A 26,222-nucleotide genomic window follows, 5' to 3' on the forward strand; every position below is an offset into this window, starting at 1 on the left:
GGTCATAGGTTACACTTCGCTCCCTGCCCTATGCTGTGCAGTGTGTGACATCAGATCCTTCTGAAGCTTAGAAATGCTGAGTAAGCTGTATTTATTAAACTGCTCTTGAGAAGAAAGGGCTATAGAAAAACAGGTACAACATATATAGGAGGATATGTTTAATTTATGTTTATCACCTGAGGCCAGTTGCTTCACTGGGTATATATAAGGGTTTACAACCTCTTTAAATAATAAGTTTCGGTTTGCAAAAAGTTAAGCTAAAAGCCTACTTATATCTAAAAGTACACAAAGCACTTAAGCGGACTAGAAAGAAAACTCATTCTTAAACATGTACAAGCACTAAAGTTAGGGAAACTATTGTTGGTTATGGTGTTATTCTGATCTGCAAAACCACAAGGCATTTTTGGGAGTTGAATGTGATTTTATTGTTTCATATTAATTCAAGGCCATTAGGCAACAGCCACTTAATGTGGCTTTTTCATTCTTGCCAGACATTACTGTTCTTGTCCTTCCCAACATTCAAAATGCACAGCTGACAACATTTTGTAAACCACATTCACCATATTAAAACTTTAAATACAAAATAAAAACTATCACATAAAATATAGCACAATATTGTTTGTGTATGAATTTTGAATATCACAATGCCTTCCTGTTACAGTCTTGTCCTCCTGTGCCTAAAGTGGTCAAAGAGGTTTGGGCTCTTCCTGCTGTACAAGACATAGCCACAAAGAACTACAAGCAGGTCATTTTGAGGGGATGGAACACTGCTTACTGCCATCTTTTATCAGGAGTTATAGTATTGAATGCTTTCCTTGTTTTCTATGATGGTTAAAGTGGTTACATTGATTTTCTTTGATGGTTAAAGGGAAAATAAGGGGATACCTTTGCTGTCCTTTTGAAAATGCCAGTTGCCTTGCTTTATCTGGCTTCAATGCTTCCAGCCATAAACCCTGAACATGTAGAATGTCTTATCTTGGTACAGATCAGAGACATCAGATGGCATTAAAGCGTATTTCCATGTTTGCAGTCAAATTTGAAAAAACCCCACTACATGTTTGTTATGTGTTCCTATTCATACAGCATGGCTAAAATAAAAGTGATTCTTACTTTTTAGCGGTTTCTCATTAGGAGATGAGATGGCTGACTGCAAGTTTTTTTTTTAATATTAGAGTGAGCCTGTCCCAATTCTGTCCTCATTAACAAACAATACAAGAAGCATAGCCTCTACTCCACGGGTGTCAAACTGGCGGCCCTCCAGCTGTTGACAAACTACAAGTCCCATGAGGCATTGCAAGATTGACAGTTACAAGCATGACTCCCAAAGGCATGACGGGACTTGTAGTTTTGCAACAGCTGGAGGGCCGCCAATTTGACACCCCTGCTCTACACCTACAGTTGTGGCCAAAATTATTCAACCCCCACTGAAATTGAGTGTTTTGGCCAGTTTGACATTGCTTTTGATCATTCAGTCATCTTGCTTACATTTACATTAAAGAGGCACTTGTAGGTCAGACAAATATAACATAACAGTTATAATGAAATAACCACAAATGTCTTTTCTGTGCTCACAGCATTATCAGTTTTATTCAACCCCCAAGTGACATTCAATCTTAGTACTTAGTACAGCATCCTTTTACAGTTATAACAGCTTTTAAACGTGAAGCATAGCTTGACACAAGTGTCTTGCAGCGATCTACGGGTATCTTCGCCCATTCTTCATGGGCAAAGGCCTCCAGTTCAGTCACATTCTTAGGCTTGCGCACTGCAACTGCTTTCTTTAAGTCCCACCAGAGGTTCTCAATCGGATTTAAGTCTGGTGACTGCGATGGCCACTCCAAAATGTTCCAGCCTTTCCTCTGCAACCATGCTCTAGTGGACTTGGAGGTATGCTTGGGATCATTGTCCTGTTGAAAGGTCCAACGTCTCCCAAGCCTCAGGTGTGTGACGGACTGCATCACGTTTCCATCCAATATCTCCTGGTACTGAAGAGAATTCATGGTACCTTGCACACGCTGAAGCTTCCCTGTACCTGCAGAAGCAAAACAGCCCCAAAGCATGATTGACCCTCCACCATGCTTCACAGTAGGCAAGGTGTTCTTTTCATCATAGGCCTTGTTCTTCCTCCTCCAAACATAGCGTTGATCCATGGGCCCAAACAGTTCTAATTTTGTTTCATCAGTCCACAGAACACTATCCCACAACTTTTGTGGTTTGTCCACATGGCTTTTGGCATACTGCAGTCGACTCTTCTTATTCTTTGGAGACAGCAAGGGGGTACGCCTGGGAGTTCTGGCACGGAGGCCTTCATTACGCAGTGTGCGTCTTATTGTCTGGGCTGAAACTTCTGTACCCACATCTGACAAATCTTTTCTCAGTTCCTCAGCAGTCACACGGGGACTTCTCTCCACTCTACGCTTCAGGTAGCGCACAGCAGTCGAAGTCAGCATCTTCTTTCTGCCACGACCAGGTAGCGTTTCAACAGTGCCCTTTGCCTTGAATTTGCGAATGATGCTTCCTAAGGTGTCTCTTGGTATGTTTAACATCTTTGCAATCTTCTTATAGCCATTGCCCTTCCTGTGAAGAGAAATCACCTCTTCTCTTGTCTTCCTGGACCATTCTCTTGCCTTCACCATGTTTGTAACCACACCAGTAAATGTCTAGAAGGAGCTGAGTATCACAGTCATTTTAAAGCTGCCTAATTGGTGCTTATTATGCTTGATTGCTGCTCGGTGACATCCACAGGTGTTTTCAATACCTGATGGAAAGCACCTGTATGAACCTCTGTTCTTCAGAGTGGTAGTCTTTAAGGGGTTGAATAATTGTGGCAATGAAGAAACCACATAAGAACCATTTACTACTGTATTACATAAACAATTGATGTCATTTTAGTTGCATTTGGGTAGTTACAACGTCCTTGTAGGATTTGATTCTGAATACAATTCCAAATGTACACTATAGTCCCTAAACCCCTTTACAGCATTGGGGGTTGAATAATTTTGGCCACAACTGTATAACCCTCTGTTAGGACAGCCAATGCTCAAACCTAGTCACAATTGATAATGAAAATCTGCCTACACAGTACAGACAGGGTTATTTATGGTAAACACAGCTGCTCAACCTCCTCATTAACAAAGAGAACTCCTTAGGATTTTCCTTGCTAGAAGGTCCAGGACAGAGTGTTAAAAAAGGTAAGATGTAATGTTTAAATATATATTTTTTTTAAGTTACTCTGTGTGACTGGGGATATGTATCAAGTGTTATCCCAATGTTGCTGCAGAAGTGGAAATACAATTTGAAGCCAACACATCAGCGTGTCAAACATTTTCAACAGAGAGGTCAGCAATGGCAGCCCCATGCTTTTCATACGACAGAGAGACCAGTCTTAACAGGCGTTTTTCACCCCATACAAGTTGAAAAAGCAAATGCAGGTTAACACTCAGTGAATTCTGAATGATCCCAGAAGCATTTCAATCTGATATCAAAAGGACACTGCATTTGCTGATCGAAGTCCATGGACAAAAGTCCTATGTATGCCCAGAGAACCCTAATATTGGCCACTGTTAATGTGTACTAGGGTTGAAAGTGTTACATTGAAAGTTGATAAGATCACATAATACATTCTTATTCTTCTTAAATTCCAATTTTTATATCTATTCTGTATTTGGAAATACCATATGTGGGACACATACAAAATATGCAGATGAAAAAGGAACTTGAAAGTCAAACCCTTCTAAACCCAGCCCCACCGCCATCACTTGTTTTTACTGTTGTAAGAACCACAAACCTGAGCATAATAAACATGTCAGAGATGGTGTCTAAGGAAAACGGAAGTTTTTTTAAGCATTAAAAAGATTTTTTTTCTGCAATTTCTAATTTGGCAGCAATGTAGATTCCTACATCATATAAACTACGGCACTTAAATTCATCATGATGTAACATTCAGATTGTTTGTCAACTTCAGATTCCTGAATTACAATTAAATTTTAATCTCCAAATTAAGGGAGTGAGCTTACTTATCTTACAACTGCAATATTTTGATCGGTAAGGGGGCGGCTTACTACTACTTTTCTTCTCTGTTCTTGTTTTACTTTGGCTCCCATTTGGGAAATTTGCATGGCCAACAGACAGCTGCTTAGTGTTTTGTACCATGTTTGGACATCTTTCTGGAGTCCTTCTTGGTACTGGATGATGTCATGTTGGCGATGACAGACCTCCTGTATATTTTGGCTTACGTTTTGATGAACTTCAATCTAAATTCCCTATGCAAAACTCAGGGATTGTTAAAGTTTTTTTGTATTCCCCTCTTATAAAGCACTTGTTTGACATTGTAAACTGTCGATCTGTTGTATTTTTGTCCTTTTTGTACATTAGCAAAACTTTAATTAAACATTGGAAATGAAAACTGCAATCTTTTATAACAATGCTATAAACAGACAGAGACCCTTAAGAACTGAATATAATTCACCCACCTCAGCCCACAATCATTACTATGAGGGGCGTTCAAGTCAAACCAGGACTTTTGAGTTTATATAATAAAAAGAACAAATGCATGAGTGGAAACTGCATTTATTTTTTTGACATACTCCCCTACTACATTTATACACTTATCCCAGCATTTAACTGATGCCTGGAAAACTTCAGCATAGAAAGATTTGTCAGTACGTCTGGACCATCCTAGGACAGCCTGCTTCGCTTCATCATCAGTGGTGAAATACCACAGAAAGATTAGTCTCTTGTGCAATTTCACCACAGGTTATGCGTCAATTATCCAGGATCAGGTGTTCCACGCACTGGATGTTCACAGGAATGATTGCTGTGTGCTGGGAACCACCACCACCGGGATCATCTTTAAAACGTTTACAACATTCAAATGTCTTACTGCGGCCAAGGGGCTGTACTGTGCTTGAAGTCTTCTGTAGATATCTGTAGGTTTTATGCCTTCATTCGTTCATAACGGTCTCTGGATTAGCCCGTGACATGTGCTCCACCTATCAGTAATAGGACACACTTGCCACTTACTACTGTGTGTAATACCACCATGCTAGAATTCCTTTTTTATACTTGTGAAATTGAAAAGTCCCGGTTTGACTTGAACACCCCTCACAGTAAAGAGAATTTTCTCCCTGTACATCCATTATGGCTGCCCTTTGACAGGTTCCTGAAAATACGAGCAGAATCCCCCATCTACACAAGCAAGGTGGATGGAGGAATGCTCCCCACTGTGTTATTGTGTTTTGACCGCAGGGCCTCCTTCACTGTGAGAATACATTAATCATGCTGCAGCAGCTGATCAAAATAACATTTTTCAACATTATCAGTTTACTTCTGTTGATTGGGAAGAGCAATAGATGGATTGAAATTTGTCCAGTCCCTGCTGAACTGGCTGAATTTTGATCCATCTATGGCCAGTTTGTTTGTCTTGCCATGATACAAGTACAGTTTGTAGGCTAGATCTCCAGTGTTCTCCCCAACAGTCATGGCACCTCCACAGAAGGCAATGGCATCCATACTCCTAAGTTCATGTATGCCAAAATTAGTATATATTATACTATTAAGTATTATAAGCATAAATTTAGGAGTAGAGAGACTTGCTAAATGGGCAAGGAGAAAGCTGGAAACAAAGCCCCCAAACACTGCTTGGACCTTAAGAAGCCATAAAGCCTGTCTAGACAAGAGTTAGTGTTTTTATGCTTTCAGTAATGAGGAAGACCTGGGGGAAAAGTAGGAAACAGGTTTCCATGTTAGAGTATAATTACACTATACATGCATTCTATCATCATACCTTCTTATTATAAACCTGATCCTTCATTCAATGGATAAAGCTTTAAAACATGCCCAGTGATGCTGACAGGGGCAGGCCATTAGTCCCTAAATACATTTGATGAGATTTCACCTCTATAGTCCAACTTAATGCCCATAACCATCTAAAAACTTACCAACTAATTACTTATTTTGAATTTGTCTCTGGAACAATTGAGTTCTGGCTGTTATACTTTTTTCATTTTCAGTAACGTCCAAATTTTCAGGACAAATTTTTGCGGCGTGTCCCCTTCTTCAAGGTCCAAGCAGTAGTGCACTAATAGGACTACAATCTTCTCAAGGTTTTGTCTCTGCATATTGACGGCTTAACCTCTATTACATATTTATAGGGGGAATTTTGTTTTTTGTTTAAAAAAAAAACTGTTACAGTGGCCTCAGCAGCTGGACAGTCAGACTCCCAATTTTTGATGTTCATGTTATGAAGATATTACACTGAATTACAGTGCAGGGTATTGTTATATGAGTTTAGCAGGTTATCAAGCCTTAGGTCAAGAACAAATTAATAATGGGATTGATTTAACAAAACTGGAGTGTGCAAAATCTGGTACAGCTCTGCATAGAAACCAATCAGCTTCCAGGTCTTTTTTTTTGTCAATGCTTAGTTGAACAAGCTGAAGTTAGAAGTTGATTGACTACCATGCACAGCTGCACCAGATTTTGCACTCTCCCGTTTCAGTAAATCAACCCCAATGTTTTTAGATCATTTTGAGGTGGTGTTGGTTTATATGTTAGACTTAGCACTAATGGCTGTCAGTTATTATGTGAATTAATTTGGTGTGGTATCAGACTGATGTTCAATGCAGAATGGTCATCCAGGTCTTATTAAATCATTTTACAGAACTTAGGGGTTTAAAATCATTCACAGATACCACACATACACGTAGCTTGGCGATGACTAAAAACAAACAAAAAAAGAAGCATAACTTAGTCATGGAGGAACATGTATGACAATATTCTAACCATGAAGCTAATGTCCACACAACTGAATGTGCGTAAACTGAAATCACTGTAAAAAAATAACTTCTTCCTTTGCCTTTTTTTCAAGTTTTGTTTCAGCCTGTATCTCAGACACATCTATAAGAAAAAACAGTAACACCTTGATTTTTTTTTTTTTTTTTTTTTAACAGTAAACATATATTTGTTTTGTATATGTATACACATATTGACAGTAGTTTGAAAGCCCCTTCACGCCAGCATGCTGGTGGAATTGTTTGAGTAATTCTCATCTATCCCAATGCACAACATAGCAGAGGATAGGGGTGGATCTTGTCTTGGCTTGCAGTCAAAGCTGGTTGCTACAGTACTGTTGTCCATAGGTAATGCAAGACATGACGGCACCCTTTTGAAGAATTATACAAAAGTGCTTTAGCAACTGTTCCATTTGTGGAATGCAAATACTGTACAGGTAACAGGCAGTCCAGGACTTGTCAAATATCACTCTCAACCTGTTTGTGTGTGCTACAGTCCGTATGTTCCATCTGTTCACAGTCCATGCTAACTTCACTTGTGTCCATACTGCAGTCTGAGATACTGTCTGACTGGTCCATTTGTTCAAATCGTGTGGCCTGCTGAACATTATTACATCCCTCTGTAGGTATTAATAAATGTCCTTCTGAAGGAAGCATGTCATCCCCTCCAGAACAGAGAACAGAATCTTTGGCCTGTCGGATGCAGTTCAGCCACTGCTGTTTGTTGAAAGTGTCATTTGCTTGGAGAGAATGAGACTGCGTATGAGAGCCATTCTTGTAGCTTGCGCGGAAAAAGTTCTTTACTGGAAATACAAACATAAGGAAAACAAAGTAAGCACATGGTTTTAGCCATAGAATAGATTTCAGATATGTATAGATACGAAAAATAAAAAGACTCTAATCTAGTTTACAGTTTAACTACTGAAGATGAGTTGGCAACATTTTGCCTATCCTGTACCCTACAATACGAGCAAGAGGTCAACCATAACTGTAGTAAAGTCTTTCCTTGTGTCATGTAGACAATATACTGTATATTACATCTCATATCAATCTATCTGCCCTTCCAAAGATTTTACCACAGTGGTTAATTAGCCCCCAAGTGTCAAAGATTCCCACAGCCTCTGTAGATCTAGCTGCATAAACCAGGCTGATCATACACGGGTAGCCAAATTCACAAACGACTAAATACAAAATTGAACGTATAATCCTAGCATGGCTTCCTTACATTCTGAAAACTGTTAGACTGCTTTTGCTCATAGCTATTCAGGCATTATGGCCATTTTGTGTTAAGACCGAGGATTTGTTCAACAAAAGGTTGGTGCCTTAGGTATGTATGAAATGTGAGGCCTAAATGCCCACAAGTTATAGAAATGAAGGGGGTTCATTACCAGACTGTGAAAAAGGGTGCCAGTCTTCGAATGTATTTTGAACCTAGATGAGCAGAGATCTTCAAAACAATGACAAGTGGGATATATCTGCCTGTCTTCCAGATCAGATGAATCTCTCTTTATTGGCTGAAATCTCATGAATCATGCTCAGCCAGATGCCTACCAGGTTATATCTATGACAAAACACCACCAAATGTTTAGAAGCAGACAAATATCCACCCTGTTTTTAAGTTCTAAGTTAGTAGCGCAGTAAAGCCATCTTGAGCTGGTGATAGATGGATCTTATTTTAGCCTATTTAGCAGGGACTGGGGCTGCATTTTAATCCATCTATGGCTGTTCCTATTTGAGAGCAGTCAATCATTAGACCAACTGCTTTCAAATGGGCTTGTTGCACAATACTTCAGCCAATCGGCTGCAGCACTAATCAGCATACTCTGACAGCGGAGGAGTGTAGGAGATTGAATGAGATGCGCAAATACCTTCTGTTCTAAGAAGGCTTTTCTGGGCTAAGCACTGTTATGTTTCGGGGGCTTGGATTCCTTAGTATATTTTCATCATGTTATGGGGAAAAGGGACATGTCTTGTTGGGTCCCAAGCCTTACTACATTGAAGCCATGGTTTCCATACACTGCACTGATGCTGATCAAAAGTCCTGAAACAGACATATGAAGCTCCCACCATAACTAGTATTGTTATGCTGTCTTGTTAAGTACTATGTAAGCAATTATACCAGTTCACTACTTCACGTTTATTTCCCATGAACTATTTCTGTAAATCGTTTTTGCTATTTTTACTATCACTTCATATGTGTATTCATATATCCATAAAGGTACAACAAAACATTCTAACATTATGGAGTTAAACAAGAGGCATATACCACTATCAGACTTACTTCTTTCATTGTTACTGAAAGCACCACGTAGAGACCCTGCAACACGAACTTCCCCGTCCTGTAAATCCTCCAGTATGAGATCCTTTACAGGAATTGGCTGACGGTAGATTTGATAATAAAGTTTGTCATTCTGTGTGATGGTTCTGGTAATAACGAGAACTTCTTGAAATAAGAATACGTGGAATTTCTGGAAGACAAAAAAAAAAATGAATGGGTTAAGTAAAAGACAGATAATAAAAAACATTAACAGTCTTTAAGATGTACAGCTTCAGAAAAGAGAATGATTACCGTATATACTCGAGTATAAGCCGACCCGAATATAAGCCGAGGTACCTAATTTTACCACAAAAAACTGGGAAAAACTATTGACTCGAGTATAAGCCGAGGGTATCAGTGGGAGGAATAGTGCCCCATCATTGGTGTCAGTGGGAGGAATAGTGCCCCATCATTGGTATCAGTGGGAGGAATAGTGCCCCATCATTGGTGTCAGTGGGAGGAATATTGTCCCATCATTGGTATCAGTGGGAGGAAAAGTGCCCCATCATTGGTATCACTGGGAGGAATAGTGCCCCATCATTGGTATCAGTGGGAGGAATAGTGCCCCATCATTGGTATCAGTGGGAGGAATAGTGCCCCATCATTGGTGTCAGTGGGAGGAATAGTGCCCCATCATTGGTATCACTGGGAGGAATAGTGCCCCATCGTTGGTGTCAGTGGGAGGAATAATGCCCCATCATTAGTATCAGTGGGAGGAATAGTGCCCCATCATTGGTGTCAGTGGGAGGAATAATGCCCCATCATTAGTATCAGTGGGAGGAATAGTGCCCCATCGTTGGTGTCAGTGGGAGGAATAATGCCCCATCATTAGTATCAGTGACACCAATGATGCGGCACTATTCCTCCCACTGACACCAATTACACTTGCTGACCCCTGTTGCAGTATGGTGCTGCTGCAGCCAGCATATGTGGTTGCAGCAGCACCTCTGCACTGCACACTTACCGGCTTTTCCCTCACTCGATTTTCGTGGATCCACTCGGCTCCGCCTCCTCGCCCGTGATTGGCCGCCTGTGTACCTTTCCTGAGCTACAGTTCTGGCGGCCAATCACCGGTGAGGAGGCGGAGCCGAGCGTCAGGAGTGAGGGAGTGGCCGGAGTGACGGAAGGAGCAGCGCTTCCTGGATGGATCACCGTGGGAGCCAGGTAAGAGACAGCAGCCCTCTGCCCACCCCTGTACACGCCCCCCTTGACGGAGCCTCGCGCCCCCCCTATTTGACTCGAGTATAAGCCGAGGGGCCGTTTTTCAGCACAAAAAATTTGCTGAAAAACTCGGCTTATACTCGAGTATATACGGTAGGGCAATACAGTGCTGAGGTCCTTTAAAATCAGTGACTTATATGTAAACCTATGAGTTTGCTCATACAGAGCAGAGAAACAGGTTCACTTTAAGTACTGCCCCTCTCCATTTGGTTACACTCGCTTCCCCTTTATTCTCCCAGTGCTTCATTTGGCCGCATTACGGGAAGAGAAGTACTTGGTATTTTCAGGTGTGGAAAGCAAACCGACTCACTCCCTCTCCTCCTATGATTCAGTGGTGGGTGCCCTGTGTGAGCTTCAACCAGAGCAACTTGTAATTAAAACATAGCTTCCCCGAAAATGTGAATATTAGCGAATGTGACTAGCGTTGAAGTGAAACTTTTGCTTCCATCATAATTTCTGTACCTCAATATCACACTTTAAATACAAACTATTTTATTTCATAGGCTTCTTCGAGTTCTCAACAACATCTTTCTAAGCATACAAATACAGACAAAGTATGATCGTAGCATCACTTTCTCCTAGTATGACACAAACGAACAACAACTTTGCCTTACACTAATAGGTGACCAAAAATAATTTAGTAAAAGTGAAGTGGGACACAAATTAATTTTATTCAATGTCCAACTCAAGCACAAACTATGTTACAGAATTAAGAAAATAAATGAAACATCACTAGTGGGGAAACCCGATATCTCGCAAAACATCCACGTTTCCACTTATTGAAGTACACCAAGTATACGCCTTACATGTGCAAATCAAACATTGGGAGCAGAAATACATGGAACACATTTCTTGTCAATAATCTTGTTATAAGCACAAACAAGACAATCAGAGGCGCAGATCAGGAGTAACAAAGCCAGTGATCAAAGTGCTTTTCTTCTGTCTGATGTCAAACCATGCTGTTGTTGAAAGGTCATTATAGAAGGTTGGGGGTGGAAGTTTAAGATGTTTGATGTGCGTGATGTTGATAGAAGAAAGTTTTTTTTTTCATGACCTTGTTTAAGGCTATGACATAAAAGAGTTGTGCATTTAACATGAAGCACATGACCTTTAGCGGTCACTAACATTTACAAAATGCAGCCAAATAAAAGCAAAACTGCCATCAGATGATTTACATAAGAAGCAACTTTAGATATTACTTGACAGTCATATGATACAGGGAATTTATACCACGGCTATAACAAAAGTAATTCCAAAGTAGGTATAACTTTTTTTTATTAACTTACATAGGTCCTTCACATTTAACATATTAGTAGGGTAACACTTCCTCTATAGGAACACTGCTTCTTTTTCATTGCAGGTAAATACTGGATTCCTAGCAGAAGCAACATGCAGTCATTGAGATCTTGATGAAGGAGGGATTGAGATCTTGATGAAGGCTGTCAGGTATCCACAGAAGGCTATAGAATGTTTACAGAAGATGACACCATTTACAGGAGCCATGGGCACAGATGAAGAAATTTAAAGGGGAAACCAGCATTGAAGACAAACCATGCAGTGGGAGGCCATAAACTGCAACCAATGGCACAAATTGTCAGCAAATGGAACTCAATGACTGGCACATTGTTTCTGCTTGCAATCCATTATTTACCTGCAATGAAGAGAAAAAAAAAAAAAGTTACTATACAGGAAGAGTTTTTCTACCAACCTATGTAAACTAATAGAATAAATAAATAAAAGTTATGCTCACTTTTGCATTACATTTAGTATAGCCCCCATATACAATATATTTGTGCAATACATACCTCACTATGTAGATATGCTTGTTATTTTCTCTGTGATTAACCCTTTGGCGCCAGCCACTTCCCAGCCCTTTCAGGGTTCTAAAAGCTGGGAGACGGGCCTTTGGTTCATGTGACCACTTCCAAATAGTGGGCAAAACATTAATAATGACAAAGAATGACTACTAATCACCTAAGCACTAGCTAATGACATTGCAGCTCACAGGGTCCAATCACAGATTGGCCTTCATTAGTGAGATTGTACTAAACTGCAAACGGTTGTTTATCACAACCGTTTGTATTTTTTCTGTGCTAATATTTTTAAATAGTTTCTAAGCCTGAGGGTAACCAAATAACATTGTTACAATATGTACTGAAAAGATCAAAGTGCCATTATTAAATCGCATACTTACTGCTCCTCTGTTGTTCTTCAGCTCTCCATGACAGCTCAGTGCTCGGGAATTATCAATCAGCGGATCCTTTTGACACTCATCAAGATAAATCAGCCTTTCCTTGTAATAGTGACATTCCGACTCCCCCGTCTTTACATTAATTTCAGTAACGATTCCCTGAACTATATTAATCTGCAAAAGAGCAAAAAGATCATCAATTAAACCTACTCTGATTCTGTACATATAATATTTAAGAAGAAAGAATGAAGGATGATAGCATCATCTCTATGTGAAATTTCCATTAAGATCATACCAAAAATAGCAGAGAACCAAACAGAAGTTATTGCATTATTTAAGGGCTTTGTTAATTCGTTTTCTACTGAATTTAACTTTCCATGGAACTCAGTAGGTCTAGCAATCAAATATTCTGACAACAGAAGGTAAAAAAAAACTCTTTAAGGACTATGTTGAATTTTTTTGAGCAAAAGCCATACATCCTCTGAGAACATTATTAGAGAAGGCTCTTTCGAAATGTAAATACACCAGAAGTGTTTAGCAAACTCCTGTCCAACTAGAAACTAACACCATATTTATCAAATAGGTCAAGCAAAGGACCGTTTGTTTTACTGTACCATGGATCAAATGCCCATGAAGGGTACAGGATGTCTGAACAAGTGTACACGTCTGTAGAACATCTACAGTAATCATATATACTGTATATATAGAAATATTTTTAATTATGCAAAGCAAGGGATAATTGTAACTCATTGTATGGGTGTGCACCCATACAATACATGTCAACATTGCAGGGGAACTTAGGATCAACCATTGCAGGGGAACTTAGTCTTCACACACCCTGGCATGGTTCATCCTGTCTTTTATATAAGGACATAGAGTGTAATAGAGCCAAGGAACTCTGTGCCAACATACTGCATATCACAGATATTTAGCAAACGGTTTTCTGTTCTGCAGATATCGTACACTCACTTTCCCTAAGGATAAGTACATTATTTCAAAATGCAGGTTTCTGCAGGAAAGAGTGTTAGTGTAAAGCATGGTGGCCAACTTTCTTGATATGAGGGGCCTCAAGTGTGGCCCCTGGCATCACCTAAGGGCAGCACATAAAATTCAATAAATATTCAATATCAGCACAGACACAATAGGATATAGTCAAAGACTATAGGCATGGTACATGAGATGATCAGAGACTGCAGAAATGATATAAGAGATAATCAGATACTATGGACATAACACAAGAGATGGTCAGAAACTGTATACATGCTGCAGGAAACTGTCAAAGACTATAGGGAGTGGTTGGAAACTGGAGGCAAGCTTCAGGAGACAGTCATAGACTTGAGACATATTACATGAGGCTGCTACAAATCACTACAATAACAGGGCAAAAGGGTAACACAAATTAGTGTCTGCAGGGACCCTGAGAGTTGCACAAAATGTGCCAAAGGACTGCATGTGGCCCCTGGGCCGTAGGCTGGGCTCAAGGGGTTTAAAGCTTCTAGATCAATGAAGCAAGCCAGCCACATGACTGTCTCCCTTAGCAATTTGTCTATGTCACAAACAATGCTTTTGCTAAAACTCCAATACGTTTTGTTGGAAAACAATTTCACCATTTTAAAACTGAGGGGTTTTTTTTTACAGCTGGCAGAAAGATTTGTCTTACACTGACCATACAATAGGAACATCTTATTAGAAAACTTTAATTTCTGGGACATAGTGATGAGAAAATTCAAAAGAGTGGGAAGGAACAAATTTCTAACAGTGAATGTGGTCCAAAATCGAATGTTAAAAGCATGTTACATTTTGAAGTATTTGAACAACATTCGTCAAGTCATCTAATGTGCTGATTAGAATTTTTGTACAAATGTTCATACTAATGTCTAATGCATAGCCAGCTTTAGCATAACATAAGGACAGAAAGGTAAATTAATATATATATATACACATACACCATTCAGACTTTATGACCACTGAAATGAGAATAACACCGATTTTCTCATACAATGGCAGATACGTTAAGCAGCAAGAAAACATCTTATCCATGAAGGTGATATGTTGAAAGGAAAAAAAAGTGGCATCACAGTTGGTTTTGTACGGGGCTGCGTAGCCACAGATCAGTCCCATACTGACTCATGTCCACAGCCAAGATTGCTTACAATGGGCACATGAGCAGCAGAACCAAACCACAGAGCAATAGAAAAAGGTGGCCTGGTCTGATGAATCATGTTTTCTTTTACATCATGTGGATGGCTGGGAGCGTGTGTGTCACTAAGCTGGTGGAAGCAGTGTGAAGCTTTGAGACCCTGTCGTTCATGCAGGTGTTCCTTGACACATACCACCTACCCAAAACATTGTTGGTGAGCAAGTACGCCCCTTTATGGAAGCGGGGTTCCTGATGGCAGTGGCCTCTTGCAGCAGGATAATGCACCTTGCCACACTGCAAAAATGGCTGAAGAATGGATTAGGCAATGCAACAAGCTCGAGGTGTTCACTTGGTCTCCAAATTCTCCAGAGCTAAGTCTAATTGAGCATCTGTGGAATGAGCTGGAAAAACAAATCCCATCCATAGAGGCCCCACCTCGCAACTTACAGAACTTAACAAATCTGCTACTGACGGCTTGGTGCCAGATACCACAGCATACCTTCAAAGGTCTAGTAGCATCCATGCCTTGATGAGTCAGGGCTGTTTTGGCAACAAAAGGGGGACCTACTCAATATTAGGTCATAAAGTTATGGCTGATCTTTTCTATGTTTTGGATAGAATGAGGAAAGGTTAGAACCCATGTCAGATTTTACTGCTATCCAAGGCCTTGTTACCAGACAGGATGTTAGGTTAAATTTTCACCAGGGAAACATACAATAATAGAAAGCTGGCAGAGGTCCGAGCATCCCCCTACTTAACATTTAAAAAAAGACTTTTACTTACAGCTTCCTCCAGGTGTTGCTGGTCGGGGTGGTCATTCGGGGTATGCCTGAGAATTTCTTTCAGTAACAAGTGGTATTTCACTAGTCGACTCCTGGGTATATCCAAGAAATTCCATAAGTCTAATTTCCGGCTAAAAGGTGACTCTAAGCAGCGCTGCAGGAAGTCCTGTACTCTGTGGTCCTGTTTCTTGTAGTCCAGAAGGGCTTTTGCTGCCACCTGGTTACTGCAATAGCTGTCATAGGAGTTTAAACAGGGCAACTGTGGAGAAAGATAAAATCACGTTATATAGTATCATAAAATATAATTTCAACAATGTTTAACTGACAGCAAATTAGAAATAAAAAAATCATTGCTGCTGCATAGCAAATCCCTATGCTTTACAGAAAAAAAACTGGTGTTTACAATGTTCAGCACCTCAAGCTGAAGTTATACACACACAGGGCTTAATGATCCAAAGGATCGATTCCTTCCACTGTCCACTGCACTATAGCTACTTATGGACATTAAATTATGTAAAGACAATCTTAAAGCGGAAGTAAACACTGCTTTGACACTTGTACCTACAGGTAAGCTTATACTAAACCTGTAGGTACAAGGAATATTTCCAAACTGCACGGTTTAGGAGATATTTACCATTTCTGTAGCCTGGCACACGCACTCCAAAGGGACGGCATATTCATGCTGTTCCTTCAGAGCTCTGTGTTGCGGCCGTGACATCATCAAGGCCTGGCAAATCAAAAGGCCAGAGCTCGTGAATCCAGAAAGAAGTCTGAGTGAAGATGGAAGCCTTGTCAACGGTGACAGTGCACCGCTGGAGGGCTTCATTTAAAGGCGCTTTAGAATGTACCAGTATGCATCACATACTAGCACATTATGCTCTTAACTTGCAGGGAGAATTTTTAATTTTTTTAAATTATTCTTATAGACAAGTTTACTACCACTTTAAAGCAAACAGATACTGTTGCTCTCTCTCTTTAGAAAACCCATTGATATATGTATGCCATTAGTGCAAACAGTGCATCCTGAATTATTTTATATTTTGTAGAACAAAGATTTCAAATAAATATTAAAAAAAAAAGTCTAACTTTTCAAGAGTGATATATACTAGGTTCCATGAATTTCACTAGGAAGTAAACTAGATATTTAAAATATGAAAATAATATTTTACTCTAAATTGTTAGGAATACCATTGCAACAACCTAACTGGCAATAACCAAACTACCAATTGTTTTGCAATGCACTGACAAGGGAAAAGACACTAACACTAATGTTCGACATTCGCTGAGAGATCCATGACCTCATGTGACATGACAAATGTCCAGTCTAAATCAACAAGTGTATCAGTTGGATTAGGTTTCATCATTTAGCCTCCTGGCAGGATTGGTGATTTTTTACTGAACCATAATAGGGGTCTGTTTATGTTGATGACAGAAAGACAGATACCAATCTTTGACAATCAGTCTGACTACATGCCCTGAACTTTTCCTACAGTCAGGATGAATGCTGCATATGGTGATCTTCCACCTTTTGTACTGCGATACTGAATCAATTATTTAAAGTCGCTGCAGATGTTGTACAGCGAACACCTTGCATATGGGAGAAGAGCTTTAAACGAGGAGAATTAGCACACACTAATTCTAATGCAAGCATTTCAATTTTAGGGAGCATTTTGTTTCTAAAGTATCTTATTAGTAAAAATGGTGAAATCTCAACTCCTGGAGCCAAATAGCTAAATTCACAGTTGAAACAGACCTATGTAAAATATCATACTTACCAAGGAATTTGTAATTTTGTGCAGTTATGTTTGAGAATTATACACCTCTGTGAGAGGTGATTGTAGCCATATTAGTACACTTGCGATAGAAACAATTGAGTACTGACGTGATCAGGGGCGGACTGACAACTCATGGGGCCCCCAGGCAATAGGGTATCATGGGGCCCCTGTGTCCTTGCCCAAACTCAAAAAAGCCTATGAAAAAGGTAACAGGGGCATCTCATGGGGCCCCCTACTGACCCCGGGCCCTCGGGCAGTGCCCGAGTTTCCAAATGGTCAGTCCGCCCCTGGACATGATACTTTTTTTATTTGCACTAACATACAATTTTGTGAACAAGCTTTTGGGGTATGTCCCCTTCTTCAAGGTCCAGGCAGTACTATTTCACAAAGTTTTTGAAATAGTACTGCCTGGACCTTGAAGAAGGGGACATACCCCGAAAGCTTGAACTCAAAATTGTATGTTAGTGCAAATAAAAAAAGTATCACGTCAGTACTCAATTGTTTCTGTACACCTCTGTGAGAAAGTGCAGCCAGAATGGTGACTACAATTTCTCTTTGAACCATCCAAAATTTGATCAGTTGGGCACCCACTATCAAAAATTGCCAGCTGAACAGCACCTGCATCCAATCCGATGCAGGCACTGTTTGGGTATTTTGATAGCTAGCAAACTAGATAGCTGCAGGAGGAGATTCATCCATCTGTGATGTGTAGTGTGGATAGCAGAATAGTTTTGATTTTTTTTTCTGCAGGCCGAATAGAAAAAAAAAATCAATTACGTATATGGCCAGTTTTAGACGTAAGGAAAACTGGTGTCACCTCCCTGCCTGCAGCCTGATTGCACAATGAAGGAGCGGTAACAAACTGATCATCTCTCGCATGTCTCCAGCTGGCACATGTGCATGCTGCAGAGTATGACTGACCCCAAGTGCATGCTGTAGAGTGTGGCCCCAAGTGCGGACACTCCCTTACCAAGTGTTGTGTACTGCTATATAAAGAATGACAGACGCTGATGTCATTACAGATTCAGAGGTTAGTTGAATATATTAACACAATTAAAGCAAGCTGTATCTCGTGTGGGCCCTCAAGGCTCTTGCCATTTATGCGCTGTGCATACACTACAGTTACTGTACAATGTTTAAACATTTGATAGCAGGAGGGTAAAGGCTTTATGACAGAACATACAGTATCTTTTACCAAAAAAACTCTCCTTTCGAACAATTTTTATGGAGTAAATTCAATTCCTCTAATTATTTTTTTTAAGGAATACTCAACTGCCTTTAATATTGTTTTTATGTCATCTTACATTATCAACTTTGATGAAGATATAAGATAAAGTGAAATGTAATTAGCAGTTAATTGGATACTGAGAATAAAGTGAAAAAAAATAGCTGGTTAACACACACTAAATGCTCATAACCGTATCCCATAAAGCACTGTTGTGTCTAATTTATAAACTTCAAGAAACCATTTTAGATGTGATGAGGGGTCATGAAGATCAAAGGGAACCACTAGCAGAGAGTCATGGAAGAATAGGGCTGCTGGTAATTTTCAGGCTTCCTTTGTCTTCCTTCCATCCAAATGATAATACCCCTGACATGTTTCATCATTGACAGACAGTAAACACAATGTCACCACCACTAAATCAAAGACTCGGCCTGACACTCCCATCCTTTCACAACCACTAGTAACAGGAGCCTAACAAACCCAGCCTGACAGCCTATTGAGTTCTAACAAATGAGCTAAAATAACTCCTGCTAAGTCAGACACAGTATTATGCACACATCCAATGCCCGATGCCGCTTTCTGATAATCCTTTCTTAGCGGTCAAACTCAAAGTGCTTATTTAGAAAGAGTTTGCGTGATGCGTCTAATATGGTCTGCAGAAGTGAAAATAAAAGGCAAAAAGCACACCCTGTTCAGGTTATCTAAAGGCTATCAAAAAATATAATATCATTGAACTAGTATTGCTAGGATCTTGGATGAGAACCTTCTTCCCTCAGCCAGAACACTGAAGATAGGTTGTGGATGGGTCTTCCAGCATGACAATTACCCAAAACATACCGCCAAGGCAACAAAGGAGTGGCTCAAGAAGAAGCACATTAAGGTCAGAGTGTCCTAGCCAGTCTCCAGACCTTAATCCTATAGAAAATTTAAGGAGGGAGCTGACACTTTGAGTTGCCAAGCAACACCCAAGAAACTAAGAATTTAGAGAAGACCTGTAAAGAAGAGTGGACCAAAATCCCTCCTGAGATGTGTGCAAAACTGGTAACCAACTACAAGTAACGTCTTACCTCTGTGCTTGCCAGCAAGGGTTTCTCCACCAAGCATTAAGTCATGTTTTGCTTGGGGATCAAATACTTATTTTACTCACTGAACTGCAACTCCATTTATAACATTTGCATCATGTGTTTTTTCTGGATTTTTGGTTGATTTTGTCTCTATCATTTAAAATACACCTACAATATAAAATTATAGACCCTTCATTTCTTTGTAAGTGGGCAAACTTACAAAATCTGCAGGGGATCAAATAATTATTTTCCCCACTGTACATCAGAACTTCTTTTCACATCAGAGATCTCCTAATCAAATCAGAGACCCGTTTGCCCTGGATCAACATCATGATTTGCCATGGTACAAACTGAATCCAATGCTTGCGGCACCCCAGGAGAACCCAGATGGCAGCCCAGGGTGCAATAGCACCCAGGTTAAGAAGCTCTGGTAGCAGCAAATGCATACATATGGCACTTGGAAAATATGTAATTTATTTGCCCGTGTTTTATCAACCAAAGGATTTGTATTTCTGTCCACCCAACCCTGAAATGCATGCAGCTCTGCCACACGCCTGAATTTTCGCTGCTGCATTTAAGCCACACTTACAGGTCTTGACCTTCCCTCAGCCTATGACTGGACAGAGAAGGATAAGCAGCAGACTGATGAGCTCCTCTCTCTGCCCTCTCCTCCTATTGGCGTGTCCCCTGTTCTTAAATCAGACCTGCAGCACAACCTATCAGCATGCCCCATATTATCAAACAAGCACTGTTGCAGAACTATCTTGCTCCTTCTGCCTCTTCTCCCTACCACCTATATGATCTCTGCTGTTCAAGGGATTGCAAGAGACCGAAACCATGTCATATGCAGGTACTTACACTGCTTGTATTTATATAAAAAAAATGTATTAATAAAAACGGAGATGCATTAATTTGTGTCTTTTATATTAGTCTGGAGTTTTACTTTTCCCAGCTTAGATTTACCCTCTCACAGCAGTAGCAGCTTCACAACATCGGTATGGAATCAAACTCTTAGCTGCTATAGCAGTCAGGAGTTTGTCTATCTCCTTAGCCATGGCTGCAGGTCATGTAGTAGAAATTATTTGAGTGATTGTAGAGTGTTTCAAAATTAAAGTTAAGTTAATAAGTGAACACTCCCCGCCTCAAAATTTAAAAGCCATGCACCCACATACAGTACATACAAACAGACAGGTTGGGTATGTACACAACTGTGCCACATGTCTACCTTTGTTCATCTCCATTACATAATAGATGGGAATAATAGTTTATACAACAAAGATAGGGATAAGTGACAAGAACAATGCATACTGGGGAAGATCAACAGGTATTTTCTGTACTTGCAAATAATGTTCTTAGCCGGGAAAAAAAACCCCCAAAAAACTAATGAATTGGTCATATATGGAACTGGTAAACTGCAATTTCTTAAAATTTTGGCCTATAGGTACGAAGAATGTACTTTTACTCGGAAAAAGACAGAAGAAAACAAAAAATCACAGACAGATTAATTTCCTTAACAGACCGAAACCCCCAGCTCATCAGGCATATCCATCTATGTGCACCAGCGAGGTGCAGCAGGAAATCGGCTTGGTGGTGATGATTTTTAAGATAATAAAGTGGGTAGTAATTAAACAGAGCGGGTGTTAAGATTGTAGTGGCTGCAGCTTTGTATTTCCATTGTAGTAAGAAGCAATGGCTGTCATCTATTCCTCTTTGCCTATGTAGGGCGTTCTAACTTGCTCAACAAGGTAAGACTACATTGTATTCCGCAAATTGTTATCAGGAAATTGATGCACCCAGCTCAGGCTCCTACATAGGAGAGCTTCATTATCACGGCAGGATTCAGAATGAAGCTGCTGAATATGGGGAATGATAGATTAGAGTGTTAGGAGATCTAAATCTACGCATTACCTTTTCTCGTGCTTTTTGGGTGTTAAGATTGTAGTGGGTGCCGCTTTGTATTTCCATTGTAGCAATGGCTGTTACCATAGGGTAATTTAATGCATATGCATTACCAGGGGCGGACTGACCATTTGGAAACTCTGGCACTGCCCGAGGGCCCGGGGTCAGTAGGGGGCCCCATGAGATGCCCCTGGTACCTTTTTCATAGGCTTTTTTGAGTTTGGGCAAGGACACAGGGGCCCCATGATCCCCCATTGCCCGGGGGCCCCATGAGTTGTCAGTCCGCCCCTGTGCATTACATTACCCCATGGACTTCTGGATGTCGGCCAGTCTTTAGCATCACAAACCTCTAGAAAGAATAAAATCTCTAGGCACATATGGACTATACCTACAGTATTTGTCTCATATCTTATAGCCTTGTATCCGATGTATATGAATATTATTACATAACTTTTTTTCTCCTCAAACTTCCTGTGTGTTACTCTACAATGGCAGTAAAATGAAAATTTGTTTTTCTTTTCTAAATTGCACACTTTTGTTAGGTTTTCTGTTTATTTAAAGTGTAATAGAAACGATTGACTAAATATATGACTCTAGTTTTAAACAGAATTCAGGGAAATGCTGTCAGCACCTGTGATTCAGGTTTCCTATTTAAATGTTAATTAAAAGGTGCCTTGAGGAATGAAAGCAAGACTTCCTGAATGTAAAGACCTGATAATTGCTTCTGCTTATTACAGGGGGAAAAAGCATGAGAAAAGGTAATGCATAGATTTAGATCTCCTAACACTCTAATCTATCATTCCCCATATTCAGCAGCTTCATTCTGAATCCTGCCGTGATAATGAAGCTCTCCTATGTAGGAGCCTGAGCTGGGTGCATCAATTTCCTGATAACAATTTGGGGAATACAATGTAGTCTTACCTTGTCGAGCAAGTTAGACCGCCCTACATAGGCAAAGAGGAAAAGCAGATGACAGCCATTGCTTCTTACTACAATGGAAATACAAAGCTGCAGCCACTACAATCTTAACACTCACTCTGTTTAATTACTAACCACTTCATTATCTTAAAAATCATCAACACCAGCCAGTTTCCTGCTGCATCTCGCTGGTGCACATAGATGGATACACCTAATGAGCTGGGGGTTTCGGTCTGTTAAGGAAATTAAGCTGTGACTTTTTGTTTTCTTCTTTTTCCAAGTAAAAGTACCTTCTTGATAGAGTTAGAAAATCCAAATCACATACTAGTTTAACAGTAAAGCAAAGTTATTAAAACATTCACAAACAAGTATGGGAGCCTATTGGAAGTAAAGTAGAACAAAACTTTGATTTTTGAGTGGGGGAGAGTTAAATATTCTGTCAGGTTGTTATTGCTATTTTTGGACCAACTGGGGAAGAGTCCCCTCTCTAGTATCCTGATCATTGTCAAAATTGTGGAAAATCTAAAAAATGTAGTCTCCAGAGCAAAAGGCCAGGGGAAATTTTCCAGTGGGGACAAATGTTCCATTCACAGCTGTCTAAGATAGGAACTCTCATCACTTTGAAAAAAAATTCTTCTAATTTCCTATTGCATATCCAGGATAGGAAGTGAAATCTCCCCAACAGGACACATATACTGTATATGGGGTCCTCTGGTCTCGAACCATCACCAATTTTCCTGATTTAAAACAGAAATAAGTTGCTCTACTGATGCAACAGAAATGTATCTTATTTAAAATTTTTTAGTTCGGGTTAGCATGGACATGGGTTAGAACACTGGTCAGATTTATATTGCTGTCTGTGTCCCGGTAAGGCAGATTTGCTCTATTTGTCCTGACAATTTCTACGGGGGGAGTGAAAGAAGATCCCAAATTTTGAATTGCCAGCAGACAGAACAGGAATACAGTGGAGATTTTCTAAAGAAAACACCTAGTTCTGTCTCTCTGGAGACAACCAGGGATTTCCTTCACTTTCTGTTGTAGCTATGGAACACAACCTTTTTACATATGAGCAGGCCCTTACACTTTCAGGAAGGAGGTAAAGTGAGAACTGGCTGTATTTACGGATTTAACATCATCCTTTTCTGTTTCGCTGCTGTTCATTATAAAAAAAAAAGAAATTAAGTTTGCCTCGTGTCCTCTCCTTTATACAGTCATAAATTAGATTAGATCTTTCATATTAGGCAATGTATTTAAAGAAAAGCAAAAGATCTAAGAGTCCCCCTTGGAATTCTCTTATGGTGATATACATATTAATCACAGCAATTCCTTGAATCTAAAGTACATTTGGTAGGCTTTCTGCTAGTAAACACAGCCTTGGCAATGAGTCATGATTTTCATGTAATCATTACTAAGGAGCTTATGGTAAAACTGGTGATAACTCATCTTCATCCAGCTTAGACAGTGAAAAGAAAACATATTACATCTATATTTCCCTAAGTAATGGAGAAACAAGAATTTCACTTCCTAATTCACTTGTGGAAACATCCTATAGTGGGTAGATATTCTAGCACTGTTTTCTAATAATTACTAAAGTTCTCTTTTTTTTAATGAGCTGAATGGAAATCACCTGCAAAACACAGGAATTTCCAAATGGCAGTATATCTCACAAAATAGAAACTGGAGGCACACATCAACCATATAGTTCCTTTTGCAGAGATCACACAATTTTTGCTGTAAATAGAAACGATGATATTGTATCTATTTCTACAGCAACTTAAAATGTACATGTCATACACATGAAGAATCCAAAATGCAGTTTATCACCAAGATATACTAGTACACCAAACACTTTAGGGTGCCTATCGGTCCAGCTGTTAGAGATTTCCCTTTGACTTCTTTTGGAGAAATGATACTCTACAGTCAGTCAGCAAAAAGCAACTTTGGAACAAAGGCTTGATTCTGGGGGTACAAGCCATACTTGCCACAGTCTCTCTCATCAAACCCATTGACCTGACTTCTTTAATTCTTCAGACATAACGGCAGTATTTGGTGAGTCTTATACTGGTCGTACGCAATTTCAACCAATTTCTGCCAATTTCATCTTTTTGCCATCAATCAAACCCACCATTTTATGTCTATGATTGCTTTGCAAGTTAAACAATGTCATCAAACGTTTGGGCGCCCAATCAATAGCTTCAATAACCCAAAGCAAATGCCTGTCCTTTATGCCCATGTGAATGAGGCCTTAGAGGAGAATGTAGTCACACAAATTTGTAAAACATAAAGAGCTATTAATATAGTACAATATCTGTGTTAGTTTTTGGTTTCATTTGGTACAGTTGCAATAAAGTTCCAGAATTTATCAGGACTGTAGCAGATCTGAGGTTCTGTCTGTCTTTAGATCTAAAACTAGCCTCTTCACATATATTAACTAAAAATTATGAAATAAAGTTGTTTTTATTTTACTCAGGCAAAAAGCATACTTTAATTTACTTTAACAAAAATATAATCCTTTCTGATCCCCAAAGGCAGGTCAGATAACTCTCTTGCAAAGCAGGTTATTCCAAACCCACTTTCATTGAATAAATGCTGTAATTACAAAGTTGAACACTTGCTCTAAACAGGTGTCCAACCAGCACAGATATTGCTGCAGCTCATACAAAAAGTCTCCAAATACATGCAATCTAATATATAATTTTTTTTTTACCGTTTTAATACCGTTAAGCTTCTATAGAAAGTTAGTCCACTGAAAACTACTTAAAGCTGATTTCCATGTTTCCGGTCATCAGCTGGACTGGCTCTAAGCAAAAAGTGAAAGGAACATGGAAATCAGCTTTAAGGGTTTAATTCAGCAGCAGCACTGCAGTCCTCGACTCCATCCATTTGTTATGGCCATTTTGAGGAGCTGTGTTTTATGTTGCCATATGTCTCCCTCCAACCCCCCCCCCCTCATCCTAAAGAAATGGATGACGTAAAAATGCAAATCATAACTTACCCAACCTACTAAGATGTGCCCAACGTGTTCTGTGGATCCATCTGGTTTCCTGACATCACGTAGGCGTTGCAGGAGATCTGTAAACACATAGACACATATTAGCCAACTATTTCTCTGAATGTGGTAACCTTTCAATCACAAGAGATGGAGTAATGCTTATACCTTCATGGAGGGGAATAAGAGAGTCCAGGGTGCCAAAGATTTGCATCAACTCTTCTTCTGTCATTATAGAGAGTTTCAGCATTGGGTCATGATATGCCTGAGAGAACATAAAATGGATAGAGTCTAGTCTTCAATTATCCAGAAACAAAAGCCTGCTCATATCTCACACAATGACCTTCAGTGGTCCTGTTCAGTCATTAAAAAAAAAACTCAGTACAAGCTGTTCTCTTTCAACAAACCTACCAGAAGCTCACACGGTAGATAACAGCACAGAAAATGAGTATGTGAAGGAAAGACAGATTATCCTTTTATCCTGTTCAAATGAAATGTAAGCATACAGTGGGGGTGTTATGACTGAGCTATATAACCTGGCAGGCCCAAAAGCAGATGTATTTTCTGAAGGGTACAACTGCTCAGAGGTCTTGAGGCCAAATTTAGGAAACAAAATGCTTTAGCGTAACTGCAGACTGTTCAGAGGATACAACTGCTATACATCCATATTCTATATTGTGCAGAATAAAGCAGCACCTCTCTTTCCTTCTCCTTATTGCTTACATCAGCCATTGCTAGCCTACCTTTTTTGCCAGCTTCAAGTCTTCTATTAGGTCTTCCTCTCCTTGGGATAACTCAAAAATAGCCTGTAAAAATAAATTGAAGAAAACATCATGATTAGTCATGAATGCGATGCGAGAGCAAACTTTGGTGCTAAACTACTTACATATGGTATAATCAAATACTACGC

At 39.7% G+C, this 26,222-nt stretch overlaps 1 protein-coding gene across 5 annotated transcripts in view; it reads right to left on the reverse strand.

Moving 5' to 3' along the window:
- Window positions 1–400: 400 nt before the first annotated feature.
- ARHGEF3 (Rho guanine nucleotide exchange factor 3) overlaps window positions 401–26,222 on the reverse strand; it is a 442,548-nt gene continuing 416,726 nt past the window's right edge. For all 5 annotated transcript variants that reach the window (XM_089681894.1, XM_089681897.1, XM_089681895.1 and 2 more), the window contains 7 exons: window positions 26,056–26,118; window positions 25,481–25,577; window positions 25,319–25,395; window positions 15,444–15,701; window positions 12,524–12,694; window positions 9,073–9,259; window positions 401–7,594 (listed from right to left, as the gene is read on the reverse strand). In XM_089681894.1, coding sequence (XP_089538020.1) covers window positions 7,251–7,594; window positions 9,073–9,259; window positions 12,524–12,694; window positions 15,444–15,701; window positions 25,319–25,395; window positions 25,481–25,577; window positions 26,056–26,118 — 1,197 coding nt within the window. In that variant the 3' untranslated portion in view covers window positions 401–7,250. The remainder of the gene's footprint in view (window positions 7,595–9,072; window positions 9,260–12,523; window positions 12,695–15,443; window positions 15,702–25,318; window positions 25,396–25,480; window positions 25,578–26,055; window positions 26,119–26,222) is intronic.

The sequence above is a fragment of the Staurois parvus genome, unplaced genomic scaffold (assembly GCF_062004578.1).
Source record: "Staurois parvus isolate SC_StPar_1 unplaced genomic scaffold, SC_StPar_1.0 ptg000282l, whole genome shotgun sequence".
Classification (NCBI taxonomy): Eukaryota; Metazoa; Chordata; class Amphibia; order Anura; family Ranidae; genus Staurois; species Staurois parvus.